At 41.3% G+C, this 26,118-nt stretch overlaps 1 protein-coding gene and 3 long non-coding RNA genes across 10 annotated transcripts in view; 2 read left to right on the forward strand and 2 right to left on the reverse strand.

Moving 5' to 3' along the window:
* Positions 1-359: 359 nt before the first annotated feature.
* LOC103518000 (arginine/serine-rich coiled-coil protein 2) overlaps positions 360-26,118 on the reverse strand; it is a gene marked incomplete at its 5' end in the record, with an annotated part of 30,700 nt that continues 4,941 nt past the window's right edge. The window contains 9 exon segments of one of the 5 annotated variants that reach the window (XM_026829917.1): positions 360-1,118; positions 1,386-1,516; positions 4,466-4,661; positions 16,684-16,806; positions 17,752-17,857; positions 18,310-18,394; positions 18,718-18,791; positions 20,047-20,190; positions 20,984-21,148. In XM_026829917.1, the coding sequence (XP_026685718.1) occupies positions 1,044-1,118; positions 1,386-1,516; positions 4,466-4,661; positions 16,684-16,806; positions 17,752-17,857; positions 18,310-18,394; positions 18,718-18,791; positions 20,047-20,190; positions 20,984-21,148 (1,099 nt within the window). 5 annotated transcript variants of the gene reach the window in all.
* On the reverse strand, positions 8,889-10,187 carry LOC113471048. Its single transcript, XR_003393895.1, has 2 exons — positions 10,122-10,187; positions 8,889-9,036 (listed from the first exon to the last, which is right to left on the reverse strand). It is a non-coding gene; the product is annotated as an uncharacterized LOC113471048 (long non-coding RNA).
* On the forward strand, positions 10,160-21,882 carry LOC113465358. 3 transcript variants are annotated; one of them, XR_003393892.1, is made up of 5 exons: positions 10,238-10,299; positions 10,867-10,944; positions 12,043-12,209; positions 13,187-13,248; positions 21,753-21,811. It is a non-coding gene; the product is annotated as an uncharacterized LOC113465358 (long non-coding RNA). The 3 variants fall into 3 exon arrangements; XR_003393893.1 differs by lacking the exon at positions 13,187-13,248 and having other exon boundaries at positions 21,753-21,882; XR_003393894.1 differs by lacking the exons at positions 10,867-10,944; positions 12,043-12,209; positions 13,187-13,248; positions 21,753-21,811 and adding an exon at positions 10,705-10,747 and having other exon boundaries at positions 10,160-10,299.
* LOC113471047 lies at positions 22,695-23,494 on the forward strand. The gene is made up of 2 exons (XR_003393891.1): positions 22,695-23,031; positions 23,305-23,494. It is a non-coding gene; the product is annotated as an uncharacterized LOC113471047 (long non-coding RNA).

A 26,118-nucleotide genomic window follows, 5' to 3' on the forward strand; every position in this document is an offset into this window, starting at 1 on the left:
ATACACCTTGATAAATTTTATGACTTGGACTCGAACCACGAACCTCCGGATCCGAAGTCCATCGCGTTACCCAAACATCACTGAGGTTGTCACGTGTGGTTCACCTAATCTGGTAGGTAATTTTACTTATCTTAGTGTACTAACATAATTACATTGGAAAGTCCTAGGCCAACCACTCACTATCAGGTATCAGGTAGACCTGACAGGCGGACCTTTTCAGCCGTACCTGTCACGTCTACCTGAAAGTGAGTGGCTGGGTCTCCCCTTGAGACTATGCTTAGCACGAACTTAAGAGCCAGCATTTTGTTCATAAATATGGGTGTTAATCATAAAATATCTGAGGTAAAGAGAATTTTTTTCACAACTTTTGTGAACATCACGGTCACGGCATTACCAAGTACCTTCTTTGCAATGAATTCGGACTTTTTACTCTTTTTACAGTGGTAATGCCACCACTGATCGCTACCTCCATCAAAGTAGTCTGTCTCCATGACGCCCGCCACAGCCAACACTAACCTTCCGACTGTCAGACCGTGTCTCAGTGGCGGACATGAGGCTGAGGGCACTCCAAACTCCAAGCAGGGCAAAAGTTCGGCCCAGCCGGGAATCGAACTCAGGGCCTCGTCGAATCGAAGGTTGTTTTTTAGCCGGGAATCGAAGGTTGCATTTTCCGCCGGAAATCGTTTTCCAGGAACCGCCGGGAATCGCTTTCCGGGAACCGCCGGGATCGCTTTCCGGGAACCGCCGGGAATCGAACTCAGAGCCTCGTCATTCCTCGCTGTGAATATTGCCGAAGCCCAATACTAAGACCCGGTGCGTGTGTGTAGCGAGACGCGCGGCTTCACATTGGCTTTCCATCGAATTGAACATCTCCTCTTGCTTTCGAATGCTTTTTTCGCCGGGAATCGCTTCCCGAAAACCGTCGGAAGGTTGTTTTTTAGCCGGGAATCGAAGGTTGCATTTTTGGCCGGGAATCGTTTTCCAGGAACCGCCGGGAATTGCTTTCCGGGAACCGCCGGGAATCGAACTCAGGGCCTCGTCATTCATCGCTGTGAATATTGGAACGTGCCGAAGCCCAATCCTAAGCCCCGGTGCGTGTGTGTAGCGAGTCGGGCAGCCTCATATTGGCTTTCCATCGAGTTGAACATCTCCTCTTGCTTACGAATGCTGTCCGGGGCTGACGAGGCTGTAGGGGCAGTCGAGGAACTGGCCCCGGCTGGGTTTGAAGTTGAGCTCGATGTGGTCGCCCCTGAGAAAACGAACGGAATTTGATAAAAATTGAGGTTTGATAGAGGGAACTGTAATAGGTACCTTACACAATCATTAGTAATGTCATTATTTCCAAGTAATGATGATGAAAAATCAGAAAATCCGGAATTCGCGGCCTCATATTGGCTCTCCATCGAGTTGAACATCTCCTCTTGCTTTCGAATGCTGTCCGGGGCTGACGAGGCTGCAGGGGCAGTCGAGGAACTGGCCCCGGCTGGGTTTGAAGTTGAGCTCGATGTGGCCGCCCCTGAGAAAACCGAACGGAATTTGATGAAGATTGAGGTTTGATGGAGGGAACTGTAATAGGTACCTTACACAATCATTAGTAATGTCATTATTTCCAAGTAATGATGATGAAAAATCAGAAAATCCGGAATTCCATCATTAGTAATGACATTACTAATGATCATGTAAGGTACCTATAAGAACGGAGGTCTTATCGTCCCGAAATCGAAGAGAGAAGGAAGACAGGAGAATCGGCCTTTAGTCATAGAATAAAGTGGATGTCTCTACTGATGACAGAGAGAGGTTTCCAGCCGTTGCGAGAACGAACCCAGGGTGTCTACCAAAATGGAAAAATAAAATTCCCTGACTTTTCTCGGTTTTCCAGTCCATTTTTTCCAAATTTCCAGTATACTTTCTACCAAAATGGAAAAATAAAATTCCCTGACTTTTCTCGGTTTTCCAGTCCATTTTTTCCAAATTTCCAGTATACTTTTTCAAGATTTCTGTATACTCCGTAATGATAGCTTTTATTTTCGCAATATCTTCCACCGCCAGCGGACTTTTACGATGGCGGACATAAAGGCCTGAAGATCATTAGACTGGCAATTCGGCGTGCAGAACTTGTCTTGAGACGAACGTGGGGATCAGCACATAACTTGCGCGGTGGAATTACTGAGGGTGTTCAATCTCCGAAGGATTAGAGAAATGAGAAAGAAATTCGAATGATGGTTCTCGATCTAAAGAAAAAGCAAGTGAGATGAAAAGATCTGCATTGAAAGCAGCAAAGCATCTATTTGAAGAATTGATGATTCTCATGAAAAATATAACTGTCCAAATGTATTTTTTTCGTAAAGATCGTCAAAAATAATAAATAATCCGAAAAGATTTTTTTTTAAAAGTATTTCTTCTCTAAGAAATTCGTCCCCAAAGTGTGCGCGGGAAAAATAATGAGATTCAAATTTTTAAAGCGTAGGCTGCTTACTAATGATGGTCAAACTATCGAAAGAAGGAACTGAGTAGTGATTCTTTTCAAGAACAAAATGAACCAAGGCTAAACAATGATTGCCAGGAATATACTCATCATACTTAGATAACCATTATCTGTTTACTGCTGGACAAAGGGCTCTTCTTCAATACACCATTGAATTGTATCCAAAAATACACTGTTCCGTTCCAACACAATTTGGCGAAGTAAGTAGATACAACTGCATCGGAACCTTCTGTCCACTTTTACATAAACACTGATGAAACAAATTTAAACCACATGAACCTATATTGATAGAAGAGACGGAAGAGAAGAGAGAAAACAGACAGACACTCCAAATTCCTGTTGGTGTCGGACTCAATGAGCGCTATCCAAGCTATTGCCAACATATGTTCCTCCTACAAAAACTCCCTGACTTCGAAAATTTATTCTGCCTGGAAAGATTTAAAGTCATGTGGCAAAGAAGTGACACTCATGTGGTGTCCGTCACACTGCGGCATCAGTGGGAACGAGGCTGTCGACACGGCAGCTAAAACATCAAAAAATTTCGAAAGTTATATCCACTTTTTTTTATACCAATAATTTACGACATACAGCCTGATTCCCTCGAATTCGCCATCAAAAATTTTGTCAAAAGAAAACGAATGTGCCATCAAATTCATTACAAGTACATACAAGACGAGTATTGTTTACCCCCCCCCCAATACGTTTCTATAGAACACAAAATTACAGCGCCGCAGGCAAAATTTTTGCGAGAAAATATGAGTTGCCCCTTCAAGGAGAGAAGGGGAGGAGGAAGGAGAGGATAGAGAACATGGAAAGATAGAGGGGGGAATAAAAAAAAAAGAATGAAGGAGAGGTGGAAAAGGAGGAGGAAGGACAGGAGAAAGAACGGGCGGGAGAGGAGAACGGGGGGGGATGAGGCTGAGAAGGATAAAGAACATAGAAGACTAGAGGGGGAATAAATAGAGAGAACGAAGGAAAGGAGGAGGAGGAGGAGGAGGAAGAAGGAGAGAAGAAAGAACATGGAAGGATAGAGGAGGAATAAAAATAGAGAAATAACGAAAGGAAAAAGGGAGAAGAGGAGAAAACGAGAGAAAGAGAAGTATTAAGAGGAGGTGGAGAAGAAGGAAACATGATAATAATATTGATGGAAAGTCAATAAACACTCGGGGGTGCGAAGAGAAAATGGGAGAAGAAAGAAGAGAAGAAGACGTAGAAAGAGAGAAGGGAGAGAGAGAGAGGAGAATAGGAAAGTATAGAGGGAGAAGAGGACAAAATAAAAAGAGAGAGAAACAAGGGAAAAAAAGGAGCTGTAGTAAATATCTTGGAGGAGGAGGAAGAGAAGAAAACGTAGAAAGAGAGAAGGGAGGGAGAGAGAGAGAGAGAGAGGAGAATAGAAACGTACCTATGGTGGGAGAAGAGGACAAAATACAAAGAGTTGAAAGACAGAGAGAGAAAGAAGGAAATACTGACCAAAAATTCTTTTTCCATTTTTTAGGCTTTGAAAAATTCCCTGACTTTTTTGGATTTTTGTCAATTTTTTGAGAAATTCCCTGACAATTCCCTGATGTAGTGGTTAAATTGTAGTACTTGTTTAGACTGCTGGGGTAAAGGGACTTTTCAGTCCTATTCGGGCAGGATAAACAAGGTATATTCTATTCTATTCTGACACCCTGCGAACCTTATCCCGTACATTTTTTGAGCCTCGACCCAAACACACTTCGCACATTTAAGAAGCCTACTTTCAAACTCAGTTTTCAATTAATTTATTTATTTATTTATTTATTTACAATATTAGAATCTTACCCTAAGTTCTATGCCTCTGTGTATATAACATTATAATTCTATGTTGGCACACTATAATAAATCTAAATAAATAAATCTATACCTCTAAGATCTCTCTTCTGAGCTTGTAGGAAAAAGATCTAACAAACTTACTATACATCTTATCACACCGGTATTCGAACCAAAGCCCCGACTTACCCGCATTCTTGATGCCCATGAGGCGTTGAAACTTGGAGGTCATTCGCCCATCCTGGTCGCCCGAGAATGTGGCGCCCTGCCAGATAGTGGCAGTTTTGGCGGCATTACTATCTGTAGGGGCGACAGAGGTTACCGGCGCCGCGGTAGTGGGGATAGGCGCTGTGCTGGTGCTCCCGGTCGTGCTGCTGGTACTTGGCTGAAAGAGAAGTCGAAAAATGTTTTTACTTGGGGCTTGAGGAATTGCGAAAAATATGATGACACCCGAAAAAACTCTCGAATATTTCATTGTGATAGATTGAAGTTTGGTATAGGTACATATTTGAAGAAAAAGTCGGCTTCCATGGTCAGCACGCGGGAGACCCGGGTTCCAACCACCGGATCCGAAGTCCATCGCGTTATCCAAACATCACTGAGGTTGTCACGTGTGGTTCACCTAATCTGGTAGGTAATTTTACTTATCTTAGTGTACATAATTACATTGGAAAGTCCTAGGCCAACCACTCACTATCAGGTATCAGGTAGACCTGACAGGCGGACCTTTTCAGCCGTACCTGTCACGTCTACCTGAAAGTGAGTGGCTGCTACTCCCAGGTCACTTAATTCAAAAACTTAATCATAAAATATCTGAGGTAAAGAGATTTTTTTTTTTTTCCACAACTTTTGTGAACATCACGGTCACGGCATTACCAAGTACCTCCTTTGCAATCAATTCGGACTTTTCACTCTTTTTACAGTAGTAATGCCACCACTGGTCGCTACCTCCATCAAAGTAGTCTGTCTCCATCATACCCGCCACAGCCGACACTAACATTCCGACTGTCAGACCGTGTCTCAGTGGCGGACATGAGGCTGAGGGCACTCCAAGCAGAGCAAAAGTTCGGCCCAGCCGGGAATCGAACTCAGGGCCTCGTCATTCATCGCTGTGAATATTGAAATGTGCCGAAGCCCGATCCTAAGCCCCGGTGCGTGTGTGTAGCGAGACGCGCGGCCTCACATTGGCTCTCCATCGAGTTGAACATCTCCTCTTGCTTTCGAATGCTTTTTTCGCCGGGAATCGCTTCCCGAAAACCGCCGGAAGGTTGTTTTTTAGCTGGGAATCGAAGGTTGCATTTTCCGCCGGAAATCGTTTTCCAGGAACCGCCGGGAATCGTTTTCCAGGAACCGCCGGGAATCGAACTTGGGGTCTCGTCATTCATCGCTGTGAATATTGAAATGTGCCGAAGCCCGATCCTAAGCCCCGGTGCGTGTGTGTAGCGAGACGCGCGGCCTCATATTGGCTCTCCATCGAGTTGAACATCTCCTCTTGCTTTCGAATGCTTTTTTCGCCGGGAATCGCTTCCTGAAAACCGCCCGAAGGTTGTTTTTTTTTAGCCGGGAATCGAAGGTTGCATTTTCCGCCGGGAATCGTTTTCCAGGAACCGCCGGGAATCGCTTTCCGGGAACCGCCGGGAATCGAACTCGGGGCCTCGTCATTCATCGCTGTGAATATTGGAACGTGCCGAAGCCCAATCCTAAGCCCCGGTGCGTGTGTGTAGCGAGTCGCGCGGCCTTATAATTATTTGATTGACAAGAACTTGATCTGGCATTAGTAATCTTTTGTTCACTTATATCTCTTACATATTATGTTAAGGCAGTCTCTTCCTGATCCCTTGTGTGTCGCGTGCCCTTTTGTTTAGGACTATTGTACTGCAAATCTCTTACATAATTCTCATCCTTATTTTAAAATATTTTGTCTTAAACTCCCTCATTGAATTATGTTAAGGCAGTCTCTTCCTGATCCCCTGTGTGTCGCGTTCCCTTTTGTTTAGGACTATTGTACTGCAAATCTCTTACATAATTCTCATCCTTATTTTAAAATATTTTGTCTTAAACTCCCTCATTGATAGGCAACCTCCCTGGCCGAGTGCCTTTTTTTTACTAAGATTCGTTCATATTTGTACGTTAGACTTTGTTGGGGAGTGATATTTAAAACAGGGAGGATACCAGCCTGAAATTTCCCTTGCTAAAGAAATAGCAAAGGTTGAGTGCGAACGGCACCCATTCGTAAATTTTGAAATTTGAGAGACTGACCAAAAACGCCGACCCCGTCTGATTTACTTCATTGGTTGATTTTCTTTTCCACAGAGATGACAGACACTTCGCCAACAACGGCAAGGGTGACAAGCTCTACGACAGAGAGCGCGGTAACGGGTTCCCTCCTAGCAATGTCCACAAGTCGGACCGACATTTCGATCGGCACGACAGAGATCGGTGCGATGAGGATCGGCCCAGGGATCGCTCACACGATCGGGAACACAAGTCCAAGCGTAGCTCCTCGAGACACCACGATCGCGATCGGGAAAGGTAAGATTTTCTCTACTCGAGATCGGTTTTAAATTTTGGCAAAATACTCTCTCAGGTATTTCACATGCAGAATTCCAACTTATTGTTTCATTACAAATTTTCATAAGTAAATGGTTTCTTGAAATTGAGTTGATCCCAAGGGCAAGGAAAACCTAGACCCTTGACAAATGGAGTGTGCCTGAAGGCATGTGATGTGTTCCAATCCACTCGACCCCAAATTTGGGAATATTCCTAATTCCTGCCGAATTTTCAGATTTCTAGGTACCGTAAATTGGGTGCTCCCCACTTTACGGTATGAACGAAAAGACCTTGGTTAGACTGGGGGGGGGGGGGGGGGGGGGAGGGTTTTTCACGTTTTGCAAATATTTTGACGGTCACCATGACATTATAATGGGTATCCAAAGTTTTACAAGTTTTTTCCTCTGTAATCGTACGTCATAATCATAACTTTTTCGAAGTGCGAAACGTGAAGTTCTGGAACAAACCCTAAGGGCTTTCTTCTATCAAGCACTTCTTAGTGTGTACCCTCCCATCAATTTTTCAAAAAGGTATTGCACAATATTCTCGTTTTGAATCAACCTTAGTAGTGTAGTGGCATGATGGACTTCAGAACCAGAAGTTGGTTTGGTGTAAGGCCACCCACTCACTATTAGGTATCAGGTAGACCTTACGGGCCGACCTTTTCACCTGTACCTGTCAGGTCTGCCTGATTTTGTGTGTGCTCATCAGGTAGACCTGACAGGCGGATCTGATCAGGTGTACCTGTCAGGTCTACCTGATTTTGTATGTGCTCATCAGGTATCAGTTAGACTTGACAGGCGGACCTTTTCAGTCGTACCTGTCAGGTCTACCTGATTTTGTGTGTGCTCATCAGGTATCAGGAAGACCTGACAGGTGTACCTGTCAGGTCTACCTGATAGTGGCTGGCCTAAGGAGTGCTTCATGGGAGAAAACCTCATTCGGAGTGCCTCATTCTCTGAGAATAGAATAGAATAGAATATACCCTGCTTATACTGCCAGAATGAGACTGAAAAGTCCCTTTACTCCCGCAGTCTAAGCAAGGTCTCATGTATTTGGTACAAAATTTTCAAAAATAAATTACAATTAATAGACCCTTGCTTAAATTAAAAAAGCCTGAGGAGCCTGAGGGGTCTTAATCATTTCTAATTTAATTCTAAACTTACCAAAAACTCACTAAAATAGATCATTTAACATTTATGCTGGGCTTTACCAACTCAGAATTGAGATCTAAGTAAAACATACAAAACGACTTAGAATGAAAATATGTATATTGCCTTTATGATATTTCAGTTGCATTTTAAGTTCAAGCTACAGTATATTATGTTATCGAATTGAAAAATAAATACATTAACGTTATTTTTATACCGATATTTACCAAATAATATTCCTGTGGCTTGTCCTTTATTTTCACTTAGGTAGGTACGCCTTATAATACCTACATTACATACGTATAGTTACCTACTATACCCTATTAGAATAGAATATACCCTGTTTATACTGCCAGAATGAGACTGAAAAGTCCCTTTACTCCCGCAGGGTATTAGGTATGTGGGTAGTTTTACTTTTCCTACCAGTTCCTGCAACCTAATGTAGGTACCTACTTCTGATTTTTTTTGTTTAGGGCTTTCTTCCACCTAACCACTCTATGCTGATTACTCATATTGAGATCGTCTGGTCTGTCAGACAGTCGTAACGTGCGTGGCGGGAAAAGCTTCAGACCATCTGAGAGATATCATTCTAGGTCTCGAGGAGATTTTTCCGCTACTCAGCGGGGATTAGAGGTTATACCTACATCTACATACGAAGAGAAATACACATAATTTTTATCGGGGTTGTTGAGTAAAAATAAGAAGTTATCTCAGCATTCGAGATTTATCTAGATTATTAAAACTCGGGGGTAATCTTACAAGCCGTATGTCTTCGGCTTTCTTATCAAAAGAAATATTTCGTCACCTCGTGTGGACACGCTCTGTGCAAGTAACGCACTCTTGCGGAATTTCTTTAAACTACAAATCAAATCAACTTTTTCGGCCATCATGAAAATTTTTCCTCAATTTAACTCAATTTCAAATTTCCAAAGTTTTCCATTTCCCAAAATAGCCCATACACCATTTTCGGATTTTTGGGAGTCTACAATAGTGCTCCTTTAGTCCTTTAGATTTTCTTCAAGAAACCCCTAAAAACTGCTTCTGAGTTCACCTCAGAACCTTTTCGTTGGTATATGTTCTCTACCTACTCCATCCTGTTTTAAACCTCAGGGTGTAAAGGTTGCACAATTTTAGATGGATAGACTTTAGATTTTTCTATAAAAAGGTTGTACATGTAGGTATTTACCTCAGAACCACTTTTACATTACTTCACATGAATAGACTTACCTAGGAACCCGTTACTAACAACTGGAACAGGTAGACATGGAAAATAACGAATGATCTCCTAGCTTTGTTTCAATTTTCTGTACTTTGTAGTTTGAACTTGGGAAACACTTTAAAATAAAAAAAAAAAGTGAATAAAGTGATAACAAAAGTGTTTGTTCCTTTTTCCTTTGTTGATAACGTCTCGTGAAACGTGGATGTGGATAGCCATTTGTGGAACGTGCTCAAAGATAGCCAACTGTTGGCTGCCAACAATTTGGAACCTTTGAGAAGTTAGCACCGTTTCATTACCAAATAATATTCCTGTGGCTTGTCCTTTATTTTTATTTAGGTAGGTACGCCTTATAATACCTACATTACATACGTATAGTTACCTACTATACCCTATTAGGTATGTGGGTAGTTTTACTTTTCCTAACAGTTCCTGCAACCTAATGTAGGTACCTACTTCTGATTTTTTTTTTTTTTAGATTTTTCCGCTACTCAGCGGGGATTAGGTTATACCTACATCTACATACGAAGAGAAATACACATAATTTTTATCGGGGTTGAGTAAAAATAAGAAGTTATCTCAGCATTCGAGATTTATCTAGATTATTTATTAAAACTCGGGGGTAATTTTACAAGCCGTATGTCTTCGGCTTTCTTATCAAAAGAAATATTTCGTCACCTCGTGTGGATGCGCTTTGTGCAAGTAACGCACTCTTGCGGAATTTCTTTAAACTACAAATCAAAATCAAATCAACTTTTTCGGCCATCATGAAAATTTTTCCTCAATTTCAAATTTCCAAAGTTTTCCATTTCCCAAAATAGTCCATACACCATTTTCGGATTTTTTGGAGTCTACAATAGTGCTCCTTTAGTCCTTTAGATTTTCTTCAAGAAACCCCTAAAAACTGCTTCTGAGTTCACCTCAGAACCTTTTCCAAGACGACTTTTCCCCAGTTGATTTCACGCTCTTGGCTCGGTGGAAACTGGAAGGTGGACTCTGGGTTTTGGGAACAGAGATCAGCCAGTGGGAGTGAATAGTGGGAGAGAATGGACTCTCTCTGCAATTATGGGAGTGATGAAGAATCTGCACACCAGTCTCAACATAGGGTAAGGCATTTCATTTGCAAAGTTCTTTAGAAAGCTCAGAAGAGCCTTCTAGGCTCGTCATTTTATTGAAAGTTCTGGGAACTGGACAAGGATCTTCCTGTTTTTAGTCTAAAATCTCCTGTAAAAGTTTTTGTAACCTGTGATAAAGCTTGAAGATTACATTCATTCTCTGAGCATCCTCAAACAGGAATAAACCATGAGATCACAGGCTTATCCATCAGCCTTTGACAAACCTAGAAAGTTAGAACCATCCCATTATTTTCTTTCTACATCAGCTTCTCAACTGGTTGAATAGTTGATATGATTCCAACAGCAGTGGATTAAACGTCTTTTTTTTCTGGTAGATTTTAATTGATAATAAACTACATTTTTTTTTTTTTTTCTTTTTCAATTTTGTTGTTTCAGTCTTCATACAACAGTGCTAACGACTGGCAGAATGAGCAAGACGTAAACTATGAACATGATATGATTCCAACAGCAGTGGATTAAAAGTCTTTTTTTCTTCTGGTAGATTTTAATTGATAATAAACTACATTTTTTTTTTCTTTTTCAATTTTGTTGTTTCAGTCTTCATACAACAGTGCTAACGACTGGCAGAATGAGCAAGACGTAAACTATGAACCTGTTACAATGGACATGAGTGAGGTAAGACATAATTATAACTTCATACACTATTTGTTTCAAGTGTACCAAACTTATTGCATTGCTGCTCTGCATAAGCAGTACATTTATGTGACGAACCAACATGGTTTACAAACAAGAATACCTATGAAACTGAAAGAAGCTCAATCAAGCTAAATCTAAAATTCAACTTTTTTTGGTAATTATTTGGTACTTTTACTACAGCAGATGGTCATTTATTTGTTTCTGTGGGTAAAAAAGAGCATTTGCCTTGATTTAATATCTCTTTTAATATTGTTAATTAATAGTAGAGATATTTGTTTTAGGAACCCTTTTTTCAGACTATCAAAGTTTACAGAAATCTGCAAAAGTAAAAATGCCATATAATTGCACATTGCTGCTCTGCATAAGCAGTACATTTATGTGACGAACCAACATGGTTTACAAACAAGAATACCTATGAAACTGCAAGAAGCTCAATCAAGCTAAATCTAAAATTCAACTTTTCTTGGTAATTATTTGGTACTTTTACTACAGCAGATGGTCATTTATTTGTTTCTATAGGTAAAAAAGAGCATTTGCCTTGATTTAATATCTCTTTTAATATTGTTAGTCAATAGTAGAGATATTTGTTTTAGGAACCCTTTTTTCAGACTATCAAAGTTTACAGAAATCTGCAAAAGTAAAAATGCCATATAATTGCCTTACTTCTTACTTTCTATGTTACCTGGTAATTTGTGTATACTTTTTTCTGCATCATCTTTGCATAATTATTTGATATTTTGATACCTTATATGAAACACTAATGCATGTTCTTCTAAGTAAACATAAACATGTATAAATTACTTATAGGTAGATTTTATCAGCATAAATTATGAATTTAGATAGTTGAAATAAGCTTGGAGAAGAGATCTTAGAGATTAAAACTCAAGTTTTGATCTAGCAACATTGCCTTTCTGCTTCTAAGAATGAAAAAATATTAGGCACACATCTTACTATAGTATTTTTTCTCTTCATGATCACAAGAAAAAGAAAAACTAGCTACTTTCTTCCCTAGAACACATTTTGAAATCAACCCCAGTACTAATACTTGTATCTTATTGTTATCTTAAATTAAATTAGTAATACATTCCCCAATGTATTATTCGACAATTAAGAAATGAAATCCATGCTGGGATCTATCCCCCTCCTGAATCATATTGCTGTCACTTGAGTGAGAGAGACCCACGTGTTGCACCCTCTCACCACACTTGCGTGCTTTTAACACAAATGTCACCCTGTGCAATGTGGTGAGTATGTTTGTTTTGTTTCAAATAGGTAGGTTTATTTCTATTCCTTTTCATCCTTCTACCAACTTTCCCTCTGTGAGCATCCACAACAAGGGCCATGGACCATTGGCCCTATTGACTCTCACACTAGTGTGTCTATAACAGAGCCTGGAACCTCCTGCTTATTTAGATAAACTTGAAATTTACAGTGCTATCAAAAATTTATACAAAACCAAGTTTGGCTCAATTTCTCCATTTTCAGCAAGGGTTGGGTCTATTTTCAATGCTCCATTGAGGTCATTTATCTTCATTAGAATGGTTTGTTTTTCTTTGGGGTTGGGGCTGGGCTAGAGTCAGGGCTCTGTTGTGGATGCCTACTTCAATGTGGCATTATCTTTCCAATTCCCATGTATGATTTTTTCCTTCAAAATTTTCAAGTCCTCTTGACCCATGACATTTCTTTATCTTTTCCCTCTGAGAATTTTCTTACAAATGAAATAACTCTGGTGTGATTGTTGGAGGTTAGTTGGTATTAAAAGAAATAGGCCAAGGAAGAGATGACTGCATACTTGCATAGGGAAATATTTAAGTAGTGATTTTTCATTTTGTAGGATTTTCTCTTTAACTTTCAAGTACCCAGTTTGGGCTGTTGTTATAGAACACAAATACTAAACTTATACAGGGTGAACAATCTTTGTAAAAAATTGAAATTTAAAATAGTAAATATATTGTATACTTACCTACCAACTTATCAATGTTAATAGATACATAGTACCTACATAGGAAGGAATAGAATCACCCATAAGTAAATCAAGATCCAAGATTAATAGGCTTTAACCCAAGTACCTACCTACCTACCTACCTACCTACTTAAGTATATACTTTGACAAATAAAGGTAAGACTCAGTTCTTGCGAGGATTAGTTAGAGCTTGATGGACGCCCTTCTTTTTTCCAATTCAAGAGCTAATACCTTTATTTCTTTGTAAAAATATTATAGAGACATCGAATAGTTTCGAAAATTGGTCAACTTTAACCCGAACTGATCTCACAACATCAAAGGTAAGTTAGGTGACGGAGTGAAGGCATGGACACACAAAAGGGTTAAAGAGATCTTTGATCCCGAAATGTAGCCACTGCTGCCTTTAAGCTTAGAAGTGGCTTTTTAATAACTTTTTCCCCCTTACGAATTTCTAGTATTTAGATTTTTAGAGAGCTAAGTAGTGGCTTTGGCTATTCGTACACGATAGAGAATTTTTTGGGGGACCCCATTGAATTTGTATGATGAAACCCAGAAGAGTTATACTGTCGTACATCAAAACTTTTTTCAACTTGTTTTTTTTTTTTTTTTTTTTTTAATTTTATTTAACATAAAGAAAGGCTGGGTTAACTTAAATCCTATTTTTTTTCTTAATTTTATTTAACATAAAGATAGGCTGGGTTAACTTAAATCCTAAGGCCAGCCACTCACTATCAGGTAGACCTGACAGCACACCTGATCAGGTCCGCCTGTCAGGTCTACCTCATAATGTGTGTGCTCATCATTTATCAGTTGGACCTGTCAGACGGACCTATGCACATGATCAGGTGTATCTGTCAGGTCGACCTGATAGTGATTGGCTTTCCTGAAACGTTTCCTGGCATAAGGAATTCTCAGTACGAATACTACGAATAGCCTTTGCCTATGAGTTATAAAATTATAATATCTAAGCTAAGGTCTGGTTCACAAAACAAGCGTTCATTGCTGTCCCGGGTTCGACACAATCTTGAAGGGGGGAAAAATGGTGCAATAATTCCAACAAAAATAGACGAAGAGGATTTGATTAAATCCACCCTGCTATACAAATACAGTTTGGCTTAGTGACAAAGTGAATCCATAAGAGGAATAACCAGTCCCTAGACAAATTGGTTGAAAGTTGAGTCTATAACGACTCAACGCGAAGCGACCTTAACAAGTCTGAAACGCTTGTCTTGTGATCCAAAAACTTCGTTCCTCAAAGCAACTTCACACTTCGCATTTTGCAAATATTTTGACGGTCACCGTGACATTATAATGGGTCTCCAAGGTTTTACAAGTTTTTCCCTCTGTAATCGTACGTCATAATCATAACTTTTTCGAAGTGCGAAACGTGAAGTTCTGGAACAGATCCCAAGGGTTCTCTCCAATGAAGCACTTCGTAGGGTGTAGGTATCCCCCCTCAATTTTTCAAAAAGGTATTGTCCTTATGCACAATATTCTCGTTTTGAATCAACCCTAGTAGTGTAGTGGCATGATGGACTTCAGAACCAGAAGTTGGTTTGGTGTAAGGTCAGCCACTCACTATTAGGTATCAGGTAGACCTTACGGGCCGACCTTTTCACCTGTACCTGTCAGGTCTACCTGATTTTGTGTGTGCTCATCAGGTATCAGGACTGTCAGGTCTACCTGATAGTGGCTGGCCTAAGGAGTGCTTCATGGAAGAAAACCTCACTCGGAGTGCCTCATTCTCTGAGGAGCCTGAGGGGTCTCATTGGCTCCTCGGGAATGCGGGGCGGAGTTATGATAGTAGGAAGAGTCGCGAATTGATTGGTTGAACTGATTGTGGGAGGAGCCATCGCGATCCCTCGCACCCGATTGGTTGAACTGATTGTGGGAGTCATCGCGATCCCTCTCACCCGATTGGTTGAACTGATTGTGGGAGGAGCCATCGCGATTCGTCGAACCCGATTGGCTATACGGAGAATTGTTCGCATGCGGGTCCCGCTCGTGCGATCCCGTGGGCGGGTCCGGTTCGGGCGAAGTCGGAGCGTCCGACACGTCATCTTCGTACGGATCGAAGTGACGTCGGCGCGCGGACGCAGCTGCGGCAACGTCGGCGTATTTACCGTACTTGCGCGCGTAGTATTCTTCTTCGTTGGAGTCCTGAAACAGAGGGGGGCACGGGGGGAAAAGGGCGTCAGTTGCGGTCCCAGCCGCCCCTGGTTATTTGAGGAATTGGAGACAATTGTATTTAAAGAGAGAAAAAATGCAAAAAAAAAAAATCTGCCTAACCACCCCTGGTTATTTGAGGAATTAAAAGGAGAGAAACAATGTTAAGAAAAAAAAACTTGTTACTTTACTTATTTTGCACAGTGGGAGCAACTGGTCAATATTGTTTTCCACCCTCTTTGAGATGCTTTCACCAATTGTTTGAAGAGTATCTTCCCACCAATTCAGGGGGCGTCAGTTGCGGTCCCAGCCGCCCCTGGTTATTTGAGGAATTGGAGACAATTGTATTTAAAGGGAGAAAAAATGTAAAAAAAAAAATCTGTCTAACCACCCCTGGTTATTTGAGGAGTTAAAAGGAGAGAAAAAAAGTCAACAAAAAAAGAAAAAAAAAAATCTTGTTACTTTACTTATTTTACACAGTGGGAGCAACTGGTCAATATTGTTTTCCACCCTCTTTGAGATGCTTTCACCAATTGTTTGAAGAGTATCTTCCCACCAATTCACTTAATTGGGACATAATTAATTTCATTCAACTTTTAACCAACCTTAGACTAGAAGAAGAAAGAAAATGTCTGGAAATCGAATTCCCCTCTCCCTCCCACTAGATAGAATACAAGTACTTACTTTTCCCAAATATACACATAAATAATAAGGGGAAGACGACACTAAAAACAATACAAATATCATAAAGGCAATATACATATTTTCATTCTAAGTCGTTTTGTATGTTTTACTTAGATCTCAATTCTGAGTTGGTAAACCGGCTAAACCCCAGCATAAATGTTAAATGATCTATTTTAGTGAGTTTTTGGTAAGTTTAGAGTTAAGTTAGAAATGATTAGGACCCCTCAGGCTCCTCAGAGAATGAGGCACTCCGAGTGAGGTTTTCTCCCATGAAGCACTCCTTAGGCCAGCCACTATCAGGTAGACCTGACAGGTACACCTGATCAGGTTCACCTGTCAAGTCTAACTGATACCTGATGAGCACACACAAAATCAGGTAGACCTGACAGGTACGAGTGAAAAGGTCCGCCTGTAAGGTCTACCTGATACCTGATGAGCACACGAAATCAGGTAGACCTGACAGGTACGACTGAAAAGGTCCGCCTGTCAGGTCTACCTGATACCTGAAGAGCACACACAAAATCAGGTAGACCTGACAGGTGCAGGTGAAAAGGTCGGCCCGTAAGGTCTACCTGATACCTGATAGTGAGTGGCTGACCTTACACCAAACCAACTTCTGGTTCTGAAGTCCATCATGCCACTACACTACTAAGGTTGATTCAAAACGAGAATATTGTGCAATACCGAAAATGAGTAGCTATGTAATATAAATGCGCATAGCCACCGCAGTACCAGCATCGTAGGTAAACATTGGGAGCTGGATTATTTGAAAAATCCTACAATACTGTAGTGAGCACCAAAGTTGTGATATAATAACACAAAGAAACGGCATTTATTTATTTAGGTAGGTATAATTGGAAAAAAACAAAACAAACAAACAAACAAACATGAGTTTTTGGTCTTACCTGTTTGTTTCCCCACAGGAGGCGTCGTTTCTGTATTTGTTCGGCATACTTGGTGGGGTTGATAGCCATCGGGTTGTAGTACTTGGGCAGTTCGATCCCCGTGTCCGCCTTGATTTTCTCCACCTAGGATTTAAACAGAAATGAGAAACATGCTGGGAACTGAAGAGGTTTGATGGAGGGAACTGTAAGTACCAAGGTCTTATCGTCCCGAAATCGAAGAGAGAAGGAAGACAGGATAGGAGAAAGCCAGCCGTTCCGAAAAACAATCCTTATCCATTCAGCGTGCTCGAAACGGCTGGCTTTCTCGTTCTCTCTATCAAACCTCAAATGGTTGCTTTCCAGCAGGTGACCCATCTGAGCAATCTTAATGTGAAAACAAACAGTTTAGTAGCAAAAAGTCAGCTCCCATGGCGTAGTGGTCACTGCGCTCGCCTTGCACGTGGGAGACCCGGGTTCGATTGCCGGCGGGGTCAATAAATTTGTATCATGCAAATGATTGATTCCGTGACTGGCTGTTGCGGGGCCCACTCAGCCTCGTGAGGAAAATGAAAATACAAGATAGGAGAAAGTCAGCCGTTCCGAGGATTATCCCCCTGGACGGGAATAGAACCCGCAACCTAGCGCTTACAAAGTAGAAGTGCTACCAACCAAGCTAACTCTCTCCTCTAGCTAACTGGAACTCCTCTTTATCCGATACAGAGCATTTAATATTTTAAATTGCTCCATGGACAAAGAGTAAGCCAAATATATTACTTATTAATATTGAGATGATTTGTGTTTATGTATGTTAATAAATTAATGGTTAAATATTGAAGAAAAAAAATAATAACTAGGCTGGTCAAGAAATATTTGCCAGTCTAGTTAGCTTGGAAAGATAGCGCGCCTGCCTCGCTAGGCGCTAGTTCGTGGGTTCAATTCCCACCCGGGGCGGCATTTATCCCCGATAAGACTCGGCTTTCTCCTTCTCTCTATCAAACCTCAAATGGTTGCTATCCAGCTAGGTGACCCATCTGAGCAATCTTAATGTGAAAACAAACAGTTTAGTAGCAAAAATGGTGGAAAACTCACCTGAGCAGCGATGGTTTTCTGGAGCAAATCCTGAGGGGTGACCGTGGCCCCTCCTGAAGCTCCTGCAGAGGTCACAGGGCCGGTATGGGCCCCCACAGCTTTGGAACTAGGCACGGCAATCACTTGAGGGGGGGGGTTTGTTCAGAACTTCACGTTTCGCACTTCGAAAAAGTTATGATTATGACGTACGATTACAGAGGGAAAAACTTGTAAAACTTTGGATACCCATTATAATGTCATGGTGACCGTCAAAATATTTGCAAAACGCGAAGTGTGAAGTTGCTTTGAGGAACGAAGTTTTTGGATCACAAGACAAGCGTTTCAGACTTGTTAAGGTCGCTTCGCGTTGAGTCGTAGTGAGCACCAAAGTTGTGACATAATAACACAAAGAAACTGCATTTATCATCATTCTTTTTTTATCAGTTTAGTAGCAAAAATGGTGGAAAACTCACCTGAGCAGCAATGGTTTTCTGGAGCAAATCCTGAGGGGTGACCGTGGCCCCTCCTGAAGCTCCTGCAGTGGTCACAGGGCCGGTATGGGCCCCCACAGCTTTGGAACTAGGCACGGCAATCACTTGAGGGGGCTGCCCAGGGGCCGGGGGCTGATCCGGAACTTTGAGCTCAATACCGAGCTTCTCTAGAACTGGAAAATAAATAAATAATTCTTTAATGGAGGAATTGGAGTATATGCATTTGGCTAAAAATGTAGAGTACAAGGTCAATTCATTTTTTAAACTGTTAGTATAATGGAACGACTTGTTATAATCCCTACGTAAAAAGTTGTGAAAATTCCAAATCTGAAGTTAAAACAGCAAAGAAGTGTCTTTAAAAGCAAGTGTGTGAAGCAAAAATTTGACAGTTGTGATAAGGTCTATTGTGTAACTTGGACGTTACCGGTGTAACTTGGACGTTACCGAGTTCACTAACCCAACTTTTAGTCAGGTAGTCTACCACGAGATCACTTACTTTGTAGTTTATTTGGTTTTCTCTCATAAGGAGCATAGGGACGTGGCAAATCTCCTATCGACGGTTCTCTGGATCTGAAACACCGACAAAATAACCAATAACATGATTAATTTTATCTGCCATGTTTTTTCTACAATTAAAATTAAAGAGAGGACAGGTATTATAAAATTAATTGTGATATTTACCATTTATATCTATGATTCAAAATGTTCAATTAACAAATAAAAATACAATTAAAAAGAAAAAAAAGTAAAAATGGTATGACCTCAAACTTACCGTCTGTCGCGTCGTGACGAAGAAGAACTGTGACCTCTCCGATGTCTACTAGAATGGTGTGACCTTGACTTGGACGACGAGCGGCTACGACTTCGCGACCTACTGTGACTACGAGATCTGGATCTGTGACTGCGACGACTAGATTTCCTGAGAAAGAAGAAAAAAAAGAAAGGAATTTAAATTCACGGTTGGTCACGGTTGGTTGGGGGGCGCGGTTAGCCCAGTGGTAACGCGCTTGCCTACCATGCAGAAGGTCCCGGGTTCGAATCCCACCATCGACAAAAACTTGCACTCGTTTTTCGATTGCAAATATTTCAACGGGTTATTTTCTGGTGTTCTCGTGTTGACCCACCACCTAAATGGGAAGTGTTGTGTCTCTTCTCGCCTATCTGATGAGAGGCATACTACGGGATGGGCATGCTAAGACACATACCACACGCGTCTAATGAAGCAGTTGTTTCATTGCTACGAAAAAAATGGCGGTGAAACACTCATCGAAAAAAAAAAAAAAAAAAAAGCCTCCCCCACTGGTCAATTCATTTTTTAAACTGTTAGTATAATGGAACAACTTGTTATAATCCCTACGTAAAAAGTTGTGAAAATTCCAAATCTGAAGTTAAAACAGCAAAAAGTGTCTTTAAAAGCAAGTGTGTGAAGCAAAAATTTAACAGTTGTGATAAAGTCTATTGTGTAACTTGGACGTTACCGGTGTAACTTGGACGTTACCGAGTTCACTAACCAACTTTTAGTCAGGTAGTCTACCACGAGATCACTTACTTTGTAGTTTATTTGGTTTTCTCTCATAAGGAGCATAGGGACGTGGCAAATCTCCTATCGACGGTTCTCTGGATCTGAAACACCAACAAAATAACCAATAACATGATTAATTTCATCTGCCATGTTTTTTCTACAATGAAAATTGAAGAGAGAAGGACAGGTATTATAAAATTAATTGTGATATTTACTATTTATATCTATTCAAAATGTTCAATTAACAAATAAAAAAATACAATTTTTTAAAAAAAAGTAAAAATGGTATGACCTCAAACTTACCGTCTGTCGCGTCGTGACGAAGAACTGTGACCTCTCCGATGTCTACTAGAATGGTGTGACCTTGACTTGGACGACGAGCGGCTACGACTTCGCGACCTACTGTGACTACGAGATCTGGATCTGTGACTGCGACGACTAGATTTCCTGAGGAAAAAAAAATTAAAGAGGGCACGGTTAGCCCAGTAGGCGCTTGCTTATCATGCAGAAGGTCCCGGGTTTGAATCCCACCATCGACAAAAATTTGTACTCGTTTTTCAATTGCAAATATTTCAACAGGTTACTCTCTGTTGTTCTCGTGTTGAGCCAGCACCTAAATGGGCACTGTCACCTGCCTCGATGGAGTAGTGGTCAAGGCGCTCGCCTGGTAAACAGGAGGGCGTGGGTTCAATCCCAGCCGAGGTATGGAATTTTATCCTCAATTAGTGGTCAAGGCGCTCGCCTGGTAAACAGGAGGGCGTGGGTTCAATCCCAGCCGAGGTATGGAATTTTATCCTCAATCCTAATTTGAGAATTTGACCACAATAATAGTAGTAGCCTACTGCTGGAGTAAAGGGACTTTTCAGTCCTATGCGAGGAAAATTTTACCACAGTAACAGTAGTAGCCTACTGCTGGAGTAAAGGGACTTTTCAGTCCTATGCGAGCAGTATAAAGAAGCACTATTATTAAAAAAATAATAATAAAAAAAAACTTTGACCTCGCTTCGTTCAATGGCTCACCTATCACGTTTGTCCCGTTTGTCTCGACTCTTGGATCTCGACCGAGAGTCTTTCAATCCCAGCCGAGGTAAGATTTCAATATAATTTGAAATTTTTACCACAGTAACAGTAGTAGCCTAGGTACTGCTGGAGTAAAGGGACTTTTCAGTCCTATGCGAGCACTATAAAGAAGCACTATTATATAAAAAAAACTTTGACCTCGCTTCGTTCAATGGCTCACCTATCACGTTTGTCCCGTTTGTCTCGACTCTTGGATCTCGACCGAGAGTCTCGTCGCCTCCGTTTGTCCTTGTCCTTGTCGAGATGTTTCCTGTCCTTGTCCCGTCTGTCCTTCTCGTGCGAGGATCTCCTATCTCTGTCTCTCTCGCTGCTTCGGTCACGTGACCTAGAACAGACCAAAGAGAATAGAATAGATTAGAATTGAATAGATTAAAATAGAATATAATTGAATAGAATATACCTTGTTTATCCGGCTGGGATACGACTGAAAAATCCCTTTCCCCCCCCCCCCCCCCACCCAGTTGTTTTTAGTGTCGTCTTCCCCTTATTATTTATGTCTATTTGGGAAAAGTAAGTACTTGTATTCTATCTAGGGGGAGGGAGAGGGGAATTCGATTTCCAGACATTTTTTCTTTCTTCTTCTTCTAGTCTAAGGTTGGTTAAAAGTTGAATCAAGTTAATTATGTCCCAATTAAGTGAATTGGTGGGAAGATACTCTTCAAACAATTGGTGAAAGCATCTCAAAGAGGGTGGAAAACAATATTGACCAGTTGCTCCCACTGTGCAAAATAAGTAAAGTAACAAGTTTTTTTTTCTTAACATTGTTTCTCTCCTTTTAATTCCTCAAATAACCAGGGGTGGTTAGGCAGATTTTTTTTTTTTGCATTTTTTCTCTCTTTAAATACAATTGTCTCCAATTCCTCAAATAACCAGGGGCGGCTGGGACCGCAACTGACGCCCTTTTCCCCCCGTGCCCCCCTCTGTTTCAGGACTCCAACGAAGAAGAATACTACGCGCGCAAGTACGGTAAATACGCCGACGTTGCCGCAGCTGCGTCCGCGCGCCGACGTCACTTCGATCCGTACGAAGATGACGTGTCGGACGCTCCGACTTCGCCCGAACCGGACCCGCCCACGGGATCGCACGAGCGGGACCCGCATGCGAACAATTCTCCGTATAGCCAATCGGGTTCGACGAATCGCGATGGCTCCTCCCACAATCAGTTCAACCAATCGGGTGAGAGGGATCGCGATGACTCCCACAATCAGTTCAACCAATCGGGTGCGAGGGATCGCGATGGCTCCTCCCACAATCAGTTCAACCAATCGGGTGAGAGGGATCGCGATGACTCCCACAATCAGTTCAACCAATCGGGTGCGAGGGATCGCGATGGCTCCTCCCACAATCAGTTCAACCAATCGGGTGAGAGGGATCGCGATGACTCCCACAATCAGTTCAACCAATCGGGTGCGAGGGATCGCGATGGCTCCTCCCACAATCAGTTCAACCAATCAATTCGCGACTCTTCCTACTATCATAACTCCGCCCCGCATTCCCGAGGAGCCAATGAGAACGAAGCTTTGGATTCGAGGGGAGGGGAAGAGAGAAGGGGAGGCGGAGGGAAAACACAATACCCGAGCTATTATGAGCGAGCGAAGCGAAAGATGAACAACGAGGAGGCGAGTGAGGAGGCGGAAGAAGCGTTTGGGAGATTTGACGGGTGAGTAATAGACCTGCCTCGGTGATGTAGTGGTCAAGGCGTTCGCCTGGTAAACAGGAGGGCGTGGGTTCAATCCCAGCCGAGGTATGGAATTTTATCCTCAATATAATTTGAGAATCTGATCACAATAATAGTAGTAGCCTACTGCTGGAGTAAAGGGACTTTTCAGTCCTATGCGAGCACTATAAAGAAGCACTATTATTTTATATCCTCATCGTACCCAAGCACTTTTGAGTGTTTGTAGTCCTAACTACCCAAGGTCCACAATTGTGGACCACCTTTTTGTAGTCTAGAAAGCCCAGGCATACCATGAGCTTTTGTAGTCTTAAAGACCCACGGTCCACAATTGTGGACCCCTGGAGTTTTTTTATTTACGTTGCTCTGTGGCGCGGCTGGCTTCACAAAATAAATAGTTCTGTGTTTGGATCATAGGAAGAGACACTTGAGAATATTTTGAAGAGGGAATTTTTGAAATCAATGTAAACAAAACATTTCATTTCACCAAATTTTCTGAGGGAGTCTGTGTTTAGCCTGCTTGTTGACTTCAGGTAAGTTTTATTTGCACTATTTCTGCATGTTTTTCAAAACTGTTGTTTATTTTGTTAATTTCACTGTATCTAGATATGATTGATACAGTTTTTATTAGATAAAATCAATTTGAAAGAGTTATCTATGCCTTCAAACTTGGTCCTCAATTGTGGACCCTGGGTTCTTACCAAGTGACAAATTTCAAGTTCAAAAATGTGTTTTTTTTGAGGTTGCTCTAGTGAGTGTTTTTTAATTTAAATGTTTTTTTTTTTTTTTTTTCTTTTTTGTTACAGATTAAAATGGCAAACAGACATTCCCTCACAGCAAATGAAATTCTAAGCATGATAGAGGATGGAAACCTGAGCAACTTTGAAGATAATGAGGATGATGATTGTGACTGCAGTTATGCTCCAGTACCAGCCAAGGATTGATACTTCACAGTTTGAGACAAGTGACAATTCTCCAGAGGGATTTAGCAGGTCCCTCAAGTGTTGGGCAGTGATTTATGGAGGCAGCTCCTTTTAGAAATTTTAATTATGGAGACTTAATATTTTATACTTTTGATCTGCGAAATGATCTCATTGTTTCTTAAGTTTATTTTCCTATGGAAAAAGCAAAATGTGGTTTACCAAATGATTAGTACTATTATTAGTACCTACCTGTTTAATGTTGCCTTTTTTATTGGCCAAATTTTGATATTCATTTTTTTTTTTTTTGTTTTTCGAATTTGAATGAAAGATCTCATATTTGTAGGTAGGTTTAGGTTTGTACCTATTTGTACATTAAACAGCTGGTACTATATTTTTGTACCTATCTCCCTCTGTGCAGGGGCAACCTCCCTAAAATTCAATACAAAATACTAACCACTTAGGTAAACTTTTTGACCAGAGCAAGAATTCACATTCTTGTTGTATTTTCTTTTACAATTGCGTTGGCCTGTTGTTGTACAACAAAGTTTGATACCTTTTTTACTTTTTTTTTTAAATTTCGATACCTGTCCTTAATTTTATAGATGTTTGATTGTTCTCATTTGTTAATATAATTACTAATATAGAAAAATGGAAATTTCAAGGAAAAAGTGTTATTATTATTATTTTAAAAATAAATAAATAGGAAAATTGTGTATGCTTAAGAACCCAGGGTCCACAATTGAGGACCTTTTTGGCAGCTGAAAACACATACTCTAAATGAAAATTTTGAGGAACAATTGGATGGATATAGTCCAAAACACCTTACTTTTATATTCTCAAGAATCATCAAATTTGAGAATGAAAAATTTGCTGGGCCGTAAAGCCTTACAAAAAGGGTGTCACAATGTGTGGACCTTGGGCCTTTAAGACTACAAAACACTATTATCACAGCCTGGGCTCATTAAGACTACAAAATATTTTCACAAATTGTGGACCTTGGGGGACGACGAGGATATATACGGACAACCTCCCTGGCCGGTGCCTTTTTTTTACTAAGATTCGTTCATATTGTAGCGTTAGACTTTGTTGGGGAGTGATACCGTTTAAAACAGGGAGGAATACCAGCCTGAAATTCCCTTGCTAAAGAAATAGCAAAGGTTGAGTGCGAACGGCAACCCATTCGTAAATTTGAAATTTGAGACTGTGACCAAAAACGCCGACCCCGTCTGATTTACTTCATTGGTTGATTTCTTTTCCACAGAGATGAGACAGACACTTCGCCAACAACGGCAAGGGTGACAAGCTCTACGACGAGAGAGCGCGGTAACGGGTTCCTCCTAGCAATGTCCACAAGTCGGACCGACATTTCGATCGGCACGACAGAGATCGGTGCGATGAGGATCGGCCCAGGGATCGCTCACACGATCGGGAACACAAGTCCAAGCGTGGCTCCTCGAGACACCGCGATCGCGATCGGGAAAGGTAAGATTTTCTCAACTCGAGATAGGTTTTAAATTTTGGCAAAATACTCTCTCGGGTATTTCACATGCAGAATTCCAACTTATTGTTTCATTACAAATTTTCATCAGTAAATGGTTTCTTCAAATCAAGTTGATTCCAAGGGCAAGGAAAACTAGAGCCTTGACAAATGGAGTGTGCCTGAAGGCATGTGATATGTTCCAATCCACTCGACCCCGAATTTGGGAATATTCCTAATTCCTGCCGAATTTTCAGATTTCTAGGTACCGTAAATTGGGTGCTCCCCACTTTACGGTATGAACGAAAAGACCTTGGTTAGACTGGGGGGGGGGGGGGGGGGGGGAGGGTTTTTCACGTCGTATCCTAGCCGGAAAACAGGTATACTTCTATTTTTAATCTATTCAATTTCTAATCTATTCTATTTTCCTTTGGTCTGTTCTAGGTCCACGTGACCCGAAGCCAGCGAGAGAGACCAAGATTAGGAGGTCCTCGCCACGAGAGACGAGACGGGACAGAGGACAGGATACATCTCGACAAGGACAAGGACAAACGGAGGCGACGAGACTCTCGGTCGAGATCCAAGAGTCGAGACAAAACGGGACAAACGTGATAGCGTGAGCCCATTGCAACGAAGCGAGGGAGGTCAAAGTTTTTTTTATATAATGAGTGCTCTCTTTATAGTGCTCGCATAGGACCTGAAAAGTCCTTTACTCCAGCAGTACCTGCTACTACTGTTACTGTGGTAGAAATTTCCAATTATAGTTGAAATCTTACCTCGGCTGGGATTGAACCCACGCCCTCCCGTTTACCAGGCATCGTTTGGACCAAACTACACCACCGAGGCAGGCATTTTTTTTTTTTTTTTTTTTCAGATGAGTGTTTACCGCCATTTTTTTAGTAAGCAATGAAACAACTGACTTCATTAGACCGCGTGTGGTATTGTGTCTTAGCATGCCCCATCCGTAGTATGCTCTCATCAGATAAGGCCGAGAAGACCAACACTTTCCCATTTAGGTGGTGGGTCAACACGAGAACACCAGAAAAATAACCCGTTGAAATATTTGCAATCGAAAAACGAGTGCAAGTTTTTTGTCGATGGTGGGATTCGAACCCGGGACCTTTCTGCATCGGTAGGCCAAGCGCGTTTACCACTGGGCTAACCGCGGCCCCCCAACCCAACGTGACCAACCGTGAATTTAAATTCCTTTTCTTTTTTTT

This window comes from Diaphorina citri, unplaced genomic scaffold, assembly GCF_000475195.1.
Source record: "Diaphorina citri unplaced genomic scaffold, Diaci psyllid genome assembly version 1.1 scaffold2034, whole genome shotgun sequence".
NCBI lineage: Eukaryota > Metazoa > Arthropoda > Insecta > Hemiptera > Psyllidae > Diaphorina > Diaphorina citri.